The following is a 16,214-nucleotide window of genomic DNA, read 5'->3' as shown; positions in this document are numbered from 1 at the left end:
ATTGAGGGCAAGGCCATCCGATGCCTTGCAGGCGCACTTTACAGGACGCCCGTTTTGAGCACCATGGTTCGACTTTCCCCTCTTCAAGGTTCCAGCAGACGTCTCTTGTTGGTGCGGCAGGCAAGCAGGCCAAAACGGACCTTCATCTCGTTGCCCATGCTGCTGTACGCAAATCCTCCTAGCCTTGTCGTTCTCCTCAGAGATGAATGGACAAGGAACGAAGGTGCTTGATTTCATTTTGGCGCTCGCATATCAGAAGAGCTTGTTTCCTACCGACGAGGCCGTGAGGAGATCTGGCCACCACAGACTTGAGCCTCTCGACACGCAGATCTTGCATCTCGACGGCTCGGCACATGAATTTAGTGCATGGTAGAAGCCGCACCGAGTGGTGACTTGCCGACTGGGTGAGACGGTTCACGTGCACCGAACAATGGCAGCGGCTTTCTTATTGCCGCCCTCTGGGCTGCATATCAAGAACGCACATTGAAACCAGCAGACATCTGGCGAATGTCTGCAGCAGCCAGAGTACGGGTGGAACGGTTTGGAAGTCGAACAATCCAGCCGACGCAATGCCGCTGAAGCACGTCTCCATGTCCACGAGCAGATGCCTCGCAATGTGTGCGGAATGTCTCACAACGACGGGCGTTTTCTTCCACCTCCCTCGTCAGGTCAGTCGCATTTCGAACGATGGGAATCAGCACAGAAGGCATTCTGTAGGCTCAACCCATCTTACATAAGGCGGCAACTGTACTAAGTGTCCGTGTGGCACCCACTACCCATCAGAGGCAACAAGCATATCTTTTCCCATACCCTTGGATGTGGGCCGGACTTTCGCACTGTGACTTGGACGCAACCCAACGGGCAGGGCTCGTCTCCAGAATCTCATCTCCCATTGGCAGCGGTTCTGGAGATGCTGGCATCTGGGCACTTCCGGCTTGGATAGGTCCTGGGCATGGACCGGGGCATGGGACAGTGGTGTGGACAGGGGAGCGACGAAAGGGCTGGGACGGACGACGAGACGGGATTGGCCCTTCCGAGGTGGAAGTGGAGAGGGGTGGGATCGGGAATAACGAGTGATAGGCCGGGTCAATGAGATGAGCCACATCGCGCGAAGGCCGAGAGCGGTACGAGGCACGCACAAAGAACCCAAGGCGCATCGAGGGGACCGCAAGCTGCAGCTAACAGAAGGCGGCTGCAGATGGCGATGCAGCAGCAGGGACGGGGGCGTCACAGGAGAGAGATCCCTGGGCTTGCTTGCTGGCTGAACGGATGATGGATGGGCGGGTTTGGCGGGCGACAGCCGGGCCCGCGTACGCAGGTGGCCAGTCCAGAGAGGGACGAGTCCTTTTTTATCCTCGCCTGGTTGGTTCTGTGCAGGCCTTCATTCTGAAGTGCTCTGGTGAATGGACAGAGAGGCCTGCCCGTCTCTCTTGGCTCCAGAGCATGTATCCGTAGCCGCGACGCAGATGGCCTGAGGCAAGTCCACACGAACAACAGCACAACTCGGATTCAGTCCGCCTGCTCGCAGGACGGGACCGCAGTGCCAGCAAAACCAGCCTAACAGGACTTGGAACGATGAGCCCGAGTCTCCGGCTCTTTGTACGTGTGCGTTTGGGTTTGGGTTTGGGTTCGCACTGGCAAGTGGGCAGCAGGCAGTGAGCACGCACGGGCAAAAGGGAATTTCATGGGGAGTGGAGGAGCAGCCCCAAAGCACCCGAGGACCTTTTGGCTGGGACACAGCCAACAGTTGCCCGGTACGCACGCTGGACGAACCACCCGGCTGGAAAAGGATGGTCAGTGATCATCGCTCAAGTCGCCTGGAATCAAGAATCAGCTAAACCTTCCAAATATCCTGGGTCTCGCAAAGGTATTGCGGCAGGCGTGGCGTTGGTTAGAAGCTCCAAAGGTTCCCCTACGCTCTTCGCGGCTCCAGATTCTTTGCCCGTATAGGTTTCGCTCCTAAAGTGCTGACCCTCCCCCCACCCTAGGGTGTGAGTAGCCTATTATTTATTTGAATTTCTTATATCAGTCTTAGTATGCTACTTTATCCCTTAACTCTTTATCTTACCCTCTTTATACGATTTAAGTAATTAATAAAGCTTTTAGTAGAGTAGTTCTATAAGTAGTATATTTATTACTTTTAAGAACTTTAGTAAACTTATACTTTATTTAATTTGCTAATATATAACATTTTTTATAATAATAATAATAATAATAATATAAGAATAATAATAACGCTTAACTTACTTTAATATTCTATATAAAATAAACTAATAACATTTAAGGCATAAACCTTATATAAAAATACTCTATTTATTACAACTTATAAATAAAATATTGATTATGTAATACATATAGTTACGTAAGCACCTTATGTAATTAGCAGTTTAGTAGGTTACGTTTCAGATTATCTTTCCCCTCACTTTTCCCTACTAGAGGATGCAACCTGCCAACTACATCAACAAGAGTCATCACAATACATCACTTCCTTTATTATTCTCTATACGATTAAATGCCTATAAATGCTCAGGATTATCACATTTTATCATAACATAAGCCCATCTATAACCCTATACTATATAGGCGCATATACTACGCCCCTGAATACGCTTATACCTGTGTTAACAGTACATATAATACTCTCTAAATTAAAATTATTATTAAAGTTATTAAAGTTATTAATTTATCATTATATTATTTAATAAATGGAAAGTATTAATTACTTACGTTACTACTACTTTCTTTATATAAAGTAAAGTTCTTATAATTTTAGTAATTAAAGTTATTATAGTAAAAGAAAAGTTATTTATACTTTATTTACTTTATTTTTATTTCTCTAAAGACTTCTACATTTTCTAGTACTAAGTATAGTACTTCTATATTTATACCTTAGGTTATATCTACTAGGGTTACTTAGTCCTTTTCCATATCTGTACCTTGCTGTATATTGTACCTCGGCTCCTGAAGTGCTGGCGCTGGAACGGACGGTGGCTTGTTGCTAACTCGATTGCGTCGGCTCATAATACCGATCTCCACCTCTTGCATTCGCAGTTGCTCACTGGACAGGAGACACGGGTTTCGAGCGAACCGCCAACAAGGGAATGGGGGAGCCAACCAGCGCTAAAAGCTCTAGCTTGTGTCTGGCTTGCCGGTCCCATGTGCGCACGACGAAGTGCAGCACAATTATGGACTAGCAGGTGTAGGTTCTGGGCTTCTGAGCTTCTGATTCTGGATCTAGCGTCCGCTGCCTTGTGCGCCCATCGTTTATCGCCGTCAGTTAGACGTGGAAGACCTCTCGCCCTCTCACTCTCTCGCGGTTCACGACATGGCGGACACTGGGTACGCGCCAGATTGCAGAGAGATGAGCAGGAGTGGGAAGTACCGCAGCATCTGGACGCAGCATGCTCGCAGTCTGCAGATGTCCTGGGGGGCTCGCTTCCCACCCATTTCCACAGTATCACCGGTGTGGTCCTCTTTCCTGTGTCCCCGCCCCCTGCCCGACGCTCAGTCTCTGCTGCTGGTCCCTGCCGCTTAACGAAGTCGTGCTTGCTCGCACTCTGCCCCCTGGCCATTCACGTCCTCATCCACCACGGGGACGCAGAGCTATTCCTGCCGCGTCGTCCTCTTCCGTCACCTCACAGCGATGGCCAGTGACGCCGCAATGGCATGTGGAGTTTTTGGGGCGCCGCCCACCGAACGATATCGACGTAGGTACGGATACGTTGAGTTGGCTTGATACGAAGTCCACCGAGGACAGGTATGTACTTATGGTTTATGGGCTGTCGGGCGGGGAGGCCGCTCACTACGTTGCTGTGCGTCCCGCGACAATACACCAAAATGTTTGTCGCACACAACCTTTGGTCCAGAGAAAACGACAGGGAGACAATTACGCATAGGTCATTCAGCAGCAGCAGCATGAGCAGGAGCAGGAGCAGGAGCAACAAGGCAGCGCAGCGCAGCCCGGAGCCAGGAGCGGCCGCCATCATTGTCAAATTTCGTCCCTACCAATTACCGCCGAGTCAGCTGGGCCCCAGTCCGAGGCGTTGGGTCCCTTTCTGAGTTATGGTGCTGGCTCTGTTCTTCCTCTTCACACCCACACCCCCCCTTGAGTTTGCACTAGACCAGAGGCGATCGGGGCACTTTTCCAGATTCACAGTGTGCCAGAGAGACGGGAAATGTGAGGTCTCTGGGTGTCTGGGTTCACTCCAAGACCAAGTTTGGCAGTGCGCCAGTGTCATGCCAGCCCAGGCCAGGCCAAACCTAGCCAAACCCCACCCCTACCTACGGATACCTGGCCTTCCTCCCAGGTTTCCATGGTACACACTCACTCAGCACGTCCAGTGTGTGTCTCCCCAGTCCACAGTGAACGATACAGCTTTCACTGTCCTGGGGCCATCCATTATCCACTGGACCCAGTTTTCATCCCCTCCACCCATGTCCCCAGTCCTGGCATACTACCCATACCCGGTCGAGCCCGGTGCCGTGTTTCGCCCGATAGCGGCAGAAAAGTCTGTACGAGGTGCCATACTGAGGTAAGTTTGAGGCCCTGGCAATGTTTCTTTGGGCCAACCCACTGCACCAGGAATCTGATCTGCATTTCTGGAAGACTTCTATCTGTTCCTGTACTCTGAATTGACTCCTATATAGCATGTTACTATTACTTGAACCAGACGGGCGGGACGGCCAGAAGTTTGACAGACGAAAAGCCTCCCAGGTGGTCCCAGGCCTCGTGGTATCCAAGGAAATCGTCTAATGCACCACACCGCTCGGCAAGAACCTTAACCTTGCGACATCATTATGTCCACGCTTGCATTCAGACCGACTCTCACGGATAAACACCCTTTCCGGGCGCCTTCTGGAAGAACGACGCCGGGAGCTCAAACGACGCGTCTACCTTTTGTACCTGCTGGACACTGTCTCGGATGATGTCGTATCCAAAATTGTATGCAAAGAACTCCTCGGGGTTTTCTGCAATATGAGTCAGAATGGTTTGGTCCGTTGCTCCAACTAGCAGAGGCTTGTGGCTCAACTTACTCGGCACCCTGTCCGCTGGGATAAACTTGGACGCTTCCTCCCGGATGAGCTCCGGCTCCTCCTGGCCAGCGTTGCTGAAAATCTGCATCACGCTGGCGCGGTTTCTGCGAATGTCCTCGTACACCCGCAGTCTGGTCTCGACGTCTTTGGCTTCCGCAGAGGCAAGTGCGATGCCGAGGGCAACTCCGTCCTCGATGCCCTGGGCTCCTCCTTGGCCCTGGTCTGTCGCTGTCGTCAGTGTCTGTCCCATGGATCCTTAGTAGGGTCGCTACTTACGCGGCAACATGGGATGGGCAGCGTCGCCCGCCAAAGTCATCTTTCCCTTCGTCCATGAAGGAATGGGGGCTCGGTACAGCAAAGCCCACTGCTTCACCTCGGTGGCCTTGCTATGAGGATGTCAGTTTCTAAGACCCTGGTGCAGAGTCAGAGGGATCGCTTACTCCAAGATGGCAAGCACACTCGGGTGGAAGTCAGAATATCTCTCGAGAAGCTTCTCCTTGCCCACAGACGCATGCCAGTCTTCTTTCTTAGTGGACTCGATGTCGTCGTTGTGGAAGATGGCCACAAAGTTGTGCTCCTCGTTGCTGCGCAGAGTCAGCGCTCCATTCCCTCCTTCTGCCCTCATCTCAGAATATCCCACTCACTTTCTGCAAGGGTAGGAAACGAGACGCTTCTTGTCTCCCACCAGGAACTTCATCCGTCCATCGTCGCCTTCAGTCCAGAACTTGGTCACCGGGTCCGCCTCGATATCCGCGGCCGGGATGAGGAAGCGGAAGCAAAAGTTGTAATAGCCTTGCGGCACCGCCGGGTTGGAGTGGCCGAGGACAGATTCCACGCCAATCGTGTGTACGCCGTCAGCGGCAATGACAACATCTCCAGTGACGACCTCGCCGGAGGCCAACGTTATTGACGCTCCCTCGGGGTCCTGCGGGTCATGTTAATCTTGTCTTCCCAAAGGCGAGCGCAAGGAGGACTCACATATTTCACTACCTCACTTTGCAAGTGCACAGTGGCAGGCATCCCAAACCCGCCCTTCGCGTGCCCATTCACGCCGTTCGTCCCGTTCCCCGACTCAACAACCTCCGTCGCCAGCCTCTTCAACTCCTCATGCAAATCAACCCGATGCGCAAAGTACCACGGCGCGCCGTACCTCTCCTCGATATAGTCCTCAGTCCCGACGTGGAACTTCTCCAGCGTGTCGCCCTTGGCCCGGAAGCTGCACCGCACCAGCACGAACTTGGCCTTCACGGGGTCCAGGCCCCAGGCGAGCAGCGCGCGTGCCGCGTTGGGGCACACGTGGATTGCGGCGCCGATCTCGTTGTTGAGCGCCGAGCGCTCGTAGACGTGCACCTCGTGCCCTGCGCGGCGGAGGCCCACGGCGGCGGAGAGGCCTGCGATGCCGCCACCGGCGATGAGGATCTTGAGAGGAGCCATTGTGGCGCGGGGGAAGCGAGTGGGATGGGATGAAAATTAGAGTCGTTGATCGACACAACTTTCCAAGGGGAGGTTGATCCGAGGTCTGGCGTTGTATACAGCACAGACGATGGGTGGGAGGTGGCTAGTCCAGCGACGACGTGGAAATAGTTCGGCCGACGGGGAGAACTAAGCTGTGCTTGGGGCCAAAGACCTGATTTGGTGTCACTATCGCCGAAGCGGGTCGATATGGCTCTCAACCCATCTTTGCATGTCGGAGGGGTTCCCGGAGAGCGACACGGCCATGGACCTGACTTCTCTCAGCCCCCCATCGGCCCACGATGCCCTTTGCAGCCAAGAATGCACCCGTCAACGGGTGGCGCGTCCCAGCCTGTGTGCGATTGGGAGAGGAGGGGTTCACCCTCACAAAGATGACAAGGTCCGGAGACCATGAAGCAGCAGAAGGGGTCCTTATTGGGGCAGCCATTCTGCGCGGAACAGGGACCAGTCGGCCGGGGGCCAGCGAACCCAGTCGTCCGGGCCCCAGTGAACAAGCATTCGATCCAGTCTGTGCCGCATACGGCGGGGACTTTGGTGTTGCATCGCATCGGACGGTTGGTGGGATGCCCGTACGTAAGCCCCTTTACGGATGCAAATTGCTGCCCTGGGAGTGTTGCAGTATTGCCCTTGGGTGGAAGCTTGTTGGTTGAAACTGGTGGAGGGACAAGAAGACATCCCGTGGTACATACTGGAAGAAGGGGTTGCTGAGTGGAATTGTGCAGAGAAGACGGGGTGGTTGCTGCGCCGTTGAAGATATATGACCGGGATCATGGGTTATGGACCCGTTTCTGGGGTCCTGGACACCACCCCTTGGTTGGAAGAAGGGTTCGCATCCCTGTCGAGCACTTTGTCCAACCTCCGACGCACGAGAATACAACGGGCGATGAAGTGAGCGAAAAGCCTGAGTTTGGCAATTGCCAAATGCGCGTGTTGTTGAAGCCCTGTTGTCAAAGTCTGATCGGGGTTGGAAAGGGGACGAACGATATTGGTCAAAGTCGCTTGATCGACAACCACATCTCGGTGAACTCTTCAACTTTCTCTTGATTCTTCGTCCTTCACAACTTTCATTCTCACCACCAACTCTGATTCAGTCGTTATCAAACACCAAAAATGTCATCCCCGAAGGAAGTTGTCTCGGACAACGTCCAGGAAACTCCCTCCCCCAACCAAACACCAAACCCAGTTGCGCCCTCTAACCGCGATGAGCCAAAGGAGAGCATCGAGGATGCCAACGAGCCCGTACCTCACCTCCACGCAAAGACCTTCTTGACCGTCTTCGCCGTCTGTGTTATCTACTTTGCCCAGCTCATCAATGTCGTCGGCGCAGGAGCAGTACGTCTTCAACATCGTTTCCCAGACCAAATCTCGAGATCGAAAATCTAACACTCCCAACTCCTCAAGCAAACCCAAAACCTCGCCGCCGTCCTGGGCGACAGCTCAAACAGCGTCTGGCTGACCTCCACAATCGCCATCATGACCGTCGTTCTCTCCCCCATCGTCTCCCAGGCCGCAGACTACTGGGGCCGCCGGTGGTTCCTCATCGGCCTCACGGCCTGCGGCATCGTCGGCTCCATCGTCGTCGCCCGCGCCACCTCCATGGCCATGGCCATCGCAGGCTTCACTATCACCGGCTGCTCCTACGGCGCCCAGCCCCTCCTGCACGCCGTCGCCTCTGAGGTCCTCCCGCGCCGCTACCGCCCCTGGGCCCAGGCCGCTGACAACCTCTCCGCCGCCCTGGGCGGCCTCGTCGCGCTGCTCGCCGGCGGCGCCTTCACCCGCAACGGCAACGCCGCCGTCGGTGTCCGCAACTACTGGCACATGGCCACCGCCGTCTACGCCGCCGCCACTCTCCTCGTCCTCGCGCTGTACAACCCGCCCAAGACGGCCAAGCAGACGCAATTCACCTTCTCGCAGAAGCTCGCCAAGCTCGACTGGGTCGGCTACGCGCTCCTCTCCTCGGGGCTCGTCCTCTTCTGCATGGGCCTCTCGTGGTCGCAGAACCCGTACCCCTGGACCGACGCGCACACCGTCGCCCCCTTCGTCGTCGGCTGCGCGCTGTGCGCCGCCCTCGCGCTCTACGAGACGCGCTTCAAGACGGACGGCATGTTCCATCACGGCCTCTTCCACCGCGGGCGCAACTTCCCCATCGCGCTGGTCTGCGTTTTTGTCGAGGGCCTCGTCTTCTTCGCAGCGAACAACTACTTCGCCTTCCAGGTCGGCGTGCTCTACGAGACGGACGCGCTGCGCACGGGGCTGCGGTACGGCGTGACGATGATCGTGTACGGCGTCGCGGCCGTGTTGGCCGGGCTGTGGTGCTCCAAGACGAGAAACGTGCGCTGGCCCACTGTCGTGGCGTTTGTGTCCATGATCATCTTTTTTGTGTGCATGGCGACGACGACACCGACGACCTCGGAACCCGTTTGGGGGTACCCTGTGTTCCTGGGCATCGGTCTCGGAATCTGTTTGTGTACGCTGGTCACAGTAGCGCAACTGTCCACGCCCCCTGAGCTGATTGCCATCACGAGCGGTCTGATGATCGGGGTCAGGTCGCTAGGCGGCTCTATTGGTCTTGCAGTTTGTAAGTTTCCCCCAATACGTCTGCAAGACACAACAACTTGAAGTTGAAGGGGTTGCTAACACGCGCTGTTACAGACAACGCGATCTTCACGGACCAAATGTCACACATGGGAAACAACATCGCCGCCGCCGTCCTCCCGCTCGGCCTTCCCCAGTCATCTCTGCCGCAGTTCATCGGCCTCCTGGCCGCGCAAGACACTGCCGCGCTGGCGCAGGTCGAGGGCGTCACGGTCGACATCATCCAGGCCGGAGCGGGTGCTCTGCTGAAGACGTACAGCCTCAGTTTCCGTTTCGTTTGGATCGCGGCCGGGTCCATCACCGTGGCCGCTGCCATTGGTACGTTGCAATCCCATTCAAACTATTGATTCACGTGCGCTAATGTCAATCATTTAGGGGCTTTCTTCCTGGTGGAGCTCGAGAACGAATTTAACATGCACATTGATGCGCCGGCGGAGAAGGATGATGACTTGTATTCCAACAAGTCGTGAGGTGTTTCTACGGACATTACATCACAAAAGAAAGTCCGAGCCGCGCTTGGAACTACAGCCACGAGCTACTAATCATTAATTAGATTGTCACGAGACTTAGATACGACGGTTGAGATAGTTACGAGAACGATGAAGCGGAGTTTGCACCACCCGGCGCCGTACCTTGCACAACTTGACTACTGACTCGTCCGAGAAGATCCAGTTCGTTCATGCAAGAGAACGACAGCCAAACACAAAAGCATTCCGCCTTCGCCCCAAAACCGTCGAACCCATGCCAATATCGCGTAGCAAATTCTGCAACTCGGTGACCAACACCAAGTCGCATTTCCAAGTTCCCAGTCCTGCAGACATCGTACGAGGTTGCATATACCAATGTCGGGGCAGGGTGGAACCGTATCCGTACTTTTATCGCTGTTGGTGCCAGGTTGAGCAAGAGGCCAGCGAGGAAGAAGCAAGAGCAGGGGCCGGGATGCATGTTGCGAGAGATGTGGATATTTCTGAGATCGGAAAGTGGCCCCTCCTTTGCTGCCTTGGTCCCGCGTCCTCGTAGGGATGCCGCCATGGCCCATCACCCACCACAAGCAATGTGCCTCTGGGAGCATTCAACTTGAGAATGGACGGTATTTGTGTTTATCATTTTTGTACGCCTGTACGGTCGTCGTTGAGATGGCGTCCTGCTACAGGTACAACCGTGAGAGTTCGCCCAGGCATGTTGTCCTGAGATCAGTGGACTGCCGAGAGCAGGGGATCCTCGCTAGCCTGATTTCCATGGTCTGGGGAAGCGCGAAACTTTATCTCTTGGGAATTTTCTGCCCGGCAATTGCTGTTCTAGAACTGTCATGTTGCGATCATCACGCAGGCACAACTTGCGTCGTCTCATGTTCAAAGGTAGAAGAAGAAGACAGGAGAGGAAATGATTTCCTTGTGGGAGGGAGAATATCGGGGGGGCAGCAATGCGACCTGGAGATGCTGACCGGGGTCTCTCAGAGTTGGACTTTGGGCTGGCACGGTGGGTATTTCGGCTATCCCATCGGCTCCATCTGTGACCTTTTGGTCGGCAAGGGAGCTGCCAACGACTGGTTCACAGGATCTCGTGTGTTGACGACCCGCCGGGGAGGATGTTCTGATGCAGGGGCCGGAGAGTGTCCTTGGTTTTACAAGAACCGTTCCTGGATTTACTCGGATGGAATATTTGCCGCACAGGGCCGATGGAGGCCAGAGGCAAGCCTCATGGCTCGGGTTCTCGTACTTCGCATTCATGTGAAGTAGTCATGATGAACTGGTCGATGACCTACGGAAGAATGCCGGCAGGCGACAGCTGGGTGAAACGTCTCTGCAGGGCATCATCGCGTTGACGGATGGTTTCCCTGTCCTTCGGGCAAACTTGAACCCCGAGATTTCAGAATGCACCTTGCAGCTGAGTGTACACAGCCACAGGGACGTAACAGTGCATACGTAAATGAGACGCAGTAGATGTCCTGGAGTGCTGCTCGACCAGCGTTGGCAGACTCCCCTTAGGATCACTCCTAGAGCAACTCAGTAGATGTGTCATGAAACACGCCAACCGAGAGTATTGTACAATTCTCTCCTCAATTGTGCAATGATACTCAAAAACGGCCCTTCATGGAATCGATCGCAATACCGAGATCATTGAAATCATCATTGACAAGTTTTTCGGCTTTTGGCGGCGCGCTAATCCCGTTCCTGAACTCTTGAAGGAGACGCATCAGGATGCACGTGCTCTTGACCTCGAATATGGAATGGACATTCCTGCATGCAGTGGTTTCTCCGACTCCGTCTGGATTAGCGTATGGCCTTAGTTCTGTGCAGCTCTAAGCCGGTCCCGAGAGGATTGTGGTTGTGAATCCGATCTGATGATGTCATCATTCTCTGAGCGATCAAGGCGTCATCACCACATACAGACGGATAGTACGTCAAAGATGACGCGCATCAGAAGCAGATGCTTTCTTGTAGAATGCAGGAAATCTGTTTATATGATCTTGAAGCGTCCCTGGAAACTGTTAGAATACTCGTACCTGCTTAACATCACATCGCACCGCCCAAATACAACCTCAAGTCAACATCGAATTCTTAAAACACTTCAAAATGGCCTCCAACAACCCCATCCACAACGTTGCCTCCGCCGCTGGCGAGAAAAAGGACACAAGTCCTTCCAACCCTAGCATCATCTCATCTGAGGGCGCTATTGGCAAGCAATTCAACCCCGATGGTAACATCGGCCAGATTGGTAAGAAAGCAGCATCACTTACCACGAGGATAATGACTGATAGGATTACAGGCGAGAAGATTGGTGGTCCCTTCTCCAAGGACGGTGCCATTGGAAGCCAGTTCAACGCCAGCAAGGGCGGCATTGCGGGCACCGTCGAGAAGGCTGTCGATGGACCCAGGAACCCGGCGAAGAAATAGAGGATTGACAACGAAATTCTTTTGTAGACAGAATTGAGAGCTGCATGGCGTAGCGAGGATTATAATACAAAGATCTCCGGTCAAACACACAACCATGCATCCCCAAAACTGATCACTTGGATTGAACCATTATAAATTTGTCTCTCGAATTACAAAATTCATTGTGACATATGGCTTTGCCTTCAAAAGTCAAAATAGTGAGTATTTCCTCTAACATATGGCGGGATTGTAAGACGTTTATTCTGAATTCCTATTTCGTCACACTTTGTAGATGGATTGTCATATGAGGCTAGAGCTTTACGCAAACTTTAGTTTAGGACAAACTATCCGCAGTATCTACCGCATTCTTCCCAACTTGCTTTGACGATGAGCCGGCACAGTCCTCAACTTATCTTTGGCCCAAATGTTCGCTCTGTACCAGTCACCAGCACGTATAGTATGCAGATCCTTTTTCCGAGGGCATCTGGTTCTACAAATCGTACTTACACGCAGCTACAGCTCCTCACGAGTAATGATTGCAGAGACGTGAGCCCCGTGACCTCGCGCTGTCGGTATCAGCCGCCTTGGCTTCGACTTGCCCCAGAGTATGCGGGAAGGCCGACTCGCGCCCAGAGTACCCTCTTTGACGAGCTTAATTTGGACAACAGCTTTTAAGAGTGTTATTGTATCTTCATGTCAATCTCAACGAAAAGTTGTTTCTCCATGAGCTTCAGTTGCCGTTTTTCGATTTCGATCTTTCTTAGTAATTACCACCGGCGACTTCGTTCTCGCACCCCAGATTAGGAGAGTATTTGGTAGAATACTGAGAGCATCCTGTTAACCGGCCCACTCTACACCGAACAGTCATCGGGTGTCATCGAGTTCCTTAATGACCGCCTAGCAATGGCGGATAAGTTCCTGACGTGGAGTAATACTGTCGACTCACTCTCCATTAGAAACGGAAACTACCAAAGCACCACAGCGACTGCGATCTGAAAAAGTATCTAATCCGATATCAATGTAATAAGCCTCGGACATTGACAGCAGATGATGTTTCCTGCTCGTACTCCAGAGGTGGACGCAGGGGGATCCTCATGGCCATGCCGCGGAGACCTTAATGCATCTCGGTAACAAAGGGCTTGATATCGAAACCAGCTGGTACTACACGATGCGCTTAGACGGCGCGAAGCCCTTCACTGAGTGCTTCGGCGCAAACATTTGAGCTCTATGCGGACATTTTCAGGGATTCTATTCCTTTGGACCCCCATCCCTGCGTGTGCCTAATGTCGGCGTTCGCAAGGTTGACCTTTGAAGAGTGGCTGGAAAGCGCGATCATGGTGTTGAGTGCAACACGTAACTGGGCTGGTAGAGTAGCATTCGGTGGTGTCGTAGGCGAGACTGTTTGGGGGCGCTTTCTTGCACAGACGGACACAACTCCGTGCCGACTTCCTTGTATTCCCAGATTTTCTTTTTGCGGAGTCAGGGGTCAAGATTGGGTATGGCCAAAACCAAGGTGGTCGCAGTTGGCACAATATTGGATGGCGGCCCACGCCGGTGGTACAGGCACTCCATCAATCCTTCAATTGCTATAGCGGACTATAGCGTCTTTCTCATATCATATGCCGAAGCTTTATGCCTCATCGCCATGATTGATATCTTTTGGAATACCCCGACGTAGCAGGTGGTAGGTCTTCCACTTTATACCAAGGCAGCGTTCAGGGCGAGGTCTGGCAATCGCAAGGAGGGGATGGAGCCAAAGTCAGAACTGGCTAAAAGGGGTCGCCTAAGCCTTATGATGGACCAAAAGAGGCGAAGGTGTGGTTGGTGCGGAGCAAACCGAACCAACTACTCTGCTCATGATTCAGACAAACGCCCAAACTTCTTGATTTTGGCAGGAGCAGACAGTTTCACAAATAAGAGCCGTTTGCACAAGAACCATGGTTCACTCACCTGTCAAAGTCCACGACCCTTCCGCCGGTCCCATACCAGTCTACTCAGGGAGGTCCACTTCCAAGGCGCATTTACAAATCTGAGAAGTGGATAGCGTACTAGGGGCCCCCAAGCTCAGATCACAACATCCTCGAGCTGGTGTGATCATCTCCAGAGGAGTTTGGAGATTGCTGGGCATCTGGGCTACGATCCAAGCTAGGAAGTATCCCAAAGCAATCTGTAAAGCCCGACCGGAATTCAAAAGCTTCGAGAAGTCCCAAGAACACGGAGTTAGAAACAAGATCCTGCGATCGTTCGTTATGTGTCGCACCATCAAACGCATTGCTGCATCGAACCTACTTCCTGGGAGGCGGTTGGCCAACTTCCTCAGCGCCAAGGTTGGATTTGCAACCTGGTTGGGAGACGAAGCCCTCCTCGCGCAGGAAAACTCCCTTGTTCATATGGGGGCAGTACCCCTGTTTTTGGTGTTGACCCCGGAACAAGCTCACCCTGGCTTCGACCGGCGGGTGATCCGGTTCCACATCCCGGGCAACCTAGCCAGGCACAGGGACCCTGCCGACATTTTGAGGCTGGGACCCCTTGATGCGGGCGATGCGAACAAGGAAAGCCCTCATCCGAATCTTCAGCATGCGGGTGTGTGACTGCATGCAGCAGCAGATGCGCTTGGCTGAAGAATTTCAATATGATGCTGGTCGAACGCCCCTCGCATGCATATGTTCTCGGGATCCCGCAGTCGACTCCATGATCATTGCGGAAAGTTTGCTTCTCCCCTCGCTTCTTCGATTCCAGTCACTCATTCCTTGCCCCTGATTACGCCAGGCGTCTTGTAAAAAGCTTCTAAAGATGGTCGCCGGACCGGCCGTCTCGGCTTTCGTGACAAGCATCGTTTTTACGAGTCTTTCTTTCATTGTTGTTGCGTTGAGGTTGTACACCAGAATCATTGTTGTAGGAAATGTTGGAGTAGACGATTACTTGATTCCTGCAGCTTTGGTAAGTCGGCCTTCTAAGACGTTGAACGATGGCCTTTGCTCACACTACTGAAACAGGCCGCATCTATTGGATTCTCAGTGGTTGTTATGCATCGTAAGTTGCCTCCCCTTCGACTAGAAAACGCAAAGCGACATGGAAGACACGTGCTTACCTACAGCACGACAGAGATCAAGTTTGGTTTAGGCATGCCGATGGCAACAATTACGCCAGACAATCTTGTGAGATTTCTTCAGGTAATCCCCTTCCAGTCTTTCGTAGTATGACACGTCCAAGCATCTGACCATTGATATCAGTGTCTGTGGGCAACAATCCCCACATACAACTTGGCGCTCCTGTTCTGCAAGCTTTCTATCATTTTCTCATATCTAAGAGTCTTCAAGGTCGCGACGACGCAGAAGATCTGCAAGGCAATGCTTGTCGTCCTCGCCGTTTACGGAGCATGGACTGTCTTTGGATCCATCTTCATGTGCGTTCCTGTACAGGCTTTCTGGGGTGATGGCACTGGCAGGTGCATGGATCGTTTGGCCTTCTGGTTCTCAAACGCGGCATTGAATATCGCAACGGATATAATCATTGTCGTTATTCCAATCCCCTTGATCAGAACTTTGCAGATTTCAAGGAAGCAAAAGATTGCGCTCATCATGGTCTTCGCCGTTGGTGGCTTGTAAGTACCATCAACTCACAGCTTCATACCGAAGCATGGCTGACGTTTTCTTAGTGTCTGCATTACCTCCATCATCCGCCTCCGGTCTTTGTATGAGATCTCTATCTCTCCGGACACTTCAAGTAAGAAGGCTCTGATTATTGCTCATCCCATTGCCTATTAACAGTCGGAACCAGGAGATGGAGTCCACATCGCCACATGGTCTGGGATCGAGATCAATGTCGCCATTATCTGTGCTTCCGCTCCGGCACTCAAGCCGCTCATCGCCAAGGCATTCCCCAAGTTATTAGCCAGTACACAACGCAGCAACATGCGATCTGGCCAGCTCTACGGAAGGACCGGTGGCGAGTCCCATCACATGCAATCCATGAAGAGCCGCACGGGCAAGAAGCCTAGCCACAACATCGCGATCGAGACGAAGATTGAAGTCATGAGCCACAATGGGAGTCAGATGGACCTGGTCAGGACAGGTGGGAACACCACAGTGGCAGAGTGCTACTCAACCGAGGAGCGTCCACCAGCACAGGGCCGAAGCATGGTTTAGACTATCATAGCGTGCCAAGTCAAAGCCAAAAGGATCCAAAATGCAGTTTGCAGAGCTTAAAAGATTTAGAATTAATAAAGCAATGTGT

The 16,214-nt window shown here is 53.0% G+C and overlaps 4 protein-coding genes across 4 annotated transcripts; 3 read left to right on the top strand and 1 right to left on the bottom strand.

Annotated features, from left to right (window-relative positions):
• Positions 1-4,825: 4,825 nt before the first annotated feature.
• On the bottom strand, positions 4,826-6,468 carry CGGC5_v008864 (FAD-dependent monooxygenase OpS4; the record flags this gene model as incomplete). The annotated part of the gene is made up of 6 exons (XM_032034793.1): positions 4,826-4,968; positions 5,035-5,256; positions 5,311-5,420; positions 5,475-5,618; positions 5,679-5,959; positions 6,013-6,468. 6 exons carry the CDS (start codon positions 6,466-6,468, stop codon positions 4,826-4,828), a joined length of 1,356 nt encoding a protein of 451 aa, XP_031886164.1.
• A 1,149-nt stretch (positions 6,469-7,617) lies between these two features.
• On the top strand, positions 7,618-9,572 carry CGGC5_v008863 (Efflux pump FUS6; the record flags this gene model as incomplete). Its single annotated transcript, XM_032034794.1, has 4 exons — positions 7,618-7,839; positions 7,909-9,085; positions 9,160-9,420; positions 9,478-9,572. 4 exons carry the CDS (start codon positions 7,618-7,620, stop codon positions 9,570-9,572), a joined length of 1,755 nt encoding a protein of 584 aa, XP_031886163.1.
• A 2,106-nt stretch (positions 9,573-11,678) lies between these two features.
• On the top strand, positions 11,679-11,999 carry CGGC5_v008862 (uncharacterized protein; the record flags this gene model as incomplete). Its single annotated transcript, XM_032034795.1, has 2 exons — positions 11,679-11,820; positions 11,872-11,999. 2 exons carry the CDS (start codon positions 11,679-11,681, stop codon positions 11,997-11,999), a joined length of 270 nt encoding a protein of 89 aa, XP_031886162.1.
• Positions 12,000-14,771: 2,772 nt separating this feature from the next.
• CGGC5_v008861 (Satratoxin biosynthesis SC1 cluster protein 4) lies at positions 14,772-16,126 on the top strand (the record flags this gene model as incomplete). The annotated part of the gene is made up of 5 exons (XM_066152073.1): positions 14,772-14,918; positions 14,975-15,151; positions 15,212-15,582; positions 15,637-15,704; positions 15,759-16,126. The coding sequence occupies 5 exons, from the start codon at positions 14,772-14,774 to the stop codon at positions 16,124-16,126; spliced, it is 1,131 nt and encodes a 376-aa protein (XP_066008494.1).
• Between the last annotated feature and the right edge of the window lie 88 nt (positions 16,127-16,214).

This window comes from Colletotrichum fructicola (genome assembly GCF_000319635.2).
Source record: "Colletotrichum fructicola Nara gc5 chromosome Unknown KSG_Nara_v1_contig05, whole genome shotgun sequence".
Taxonomy (NCBI): Eukaryota; Fungi; Ascomycota; class Sordariomycetes; order Glomerellales; family Glomerellaceae; genus Colletotrichum; species Colletotrichum fructicola.
Note: the sequence above shows the minus strand (reverse complement) of the source record. Positions and strands in the feature narration are given on the sequence as shown.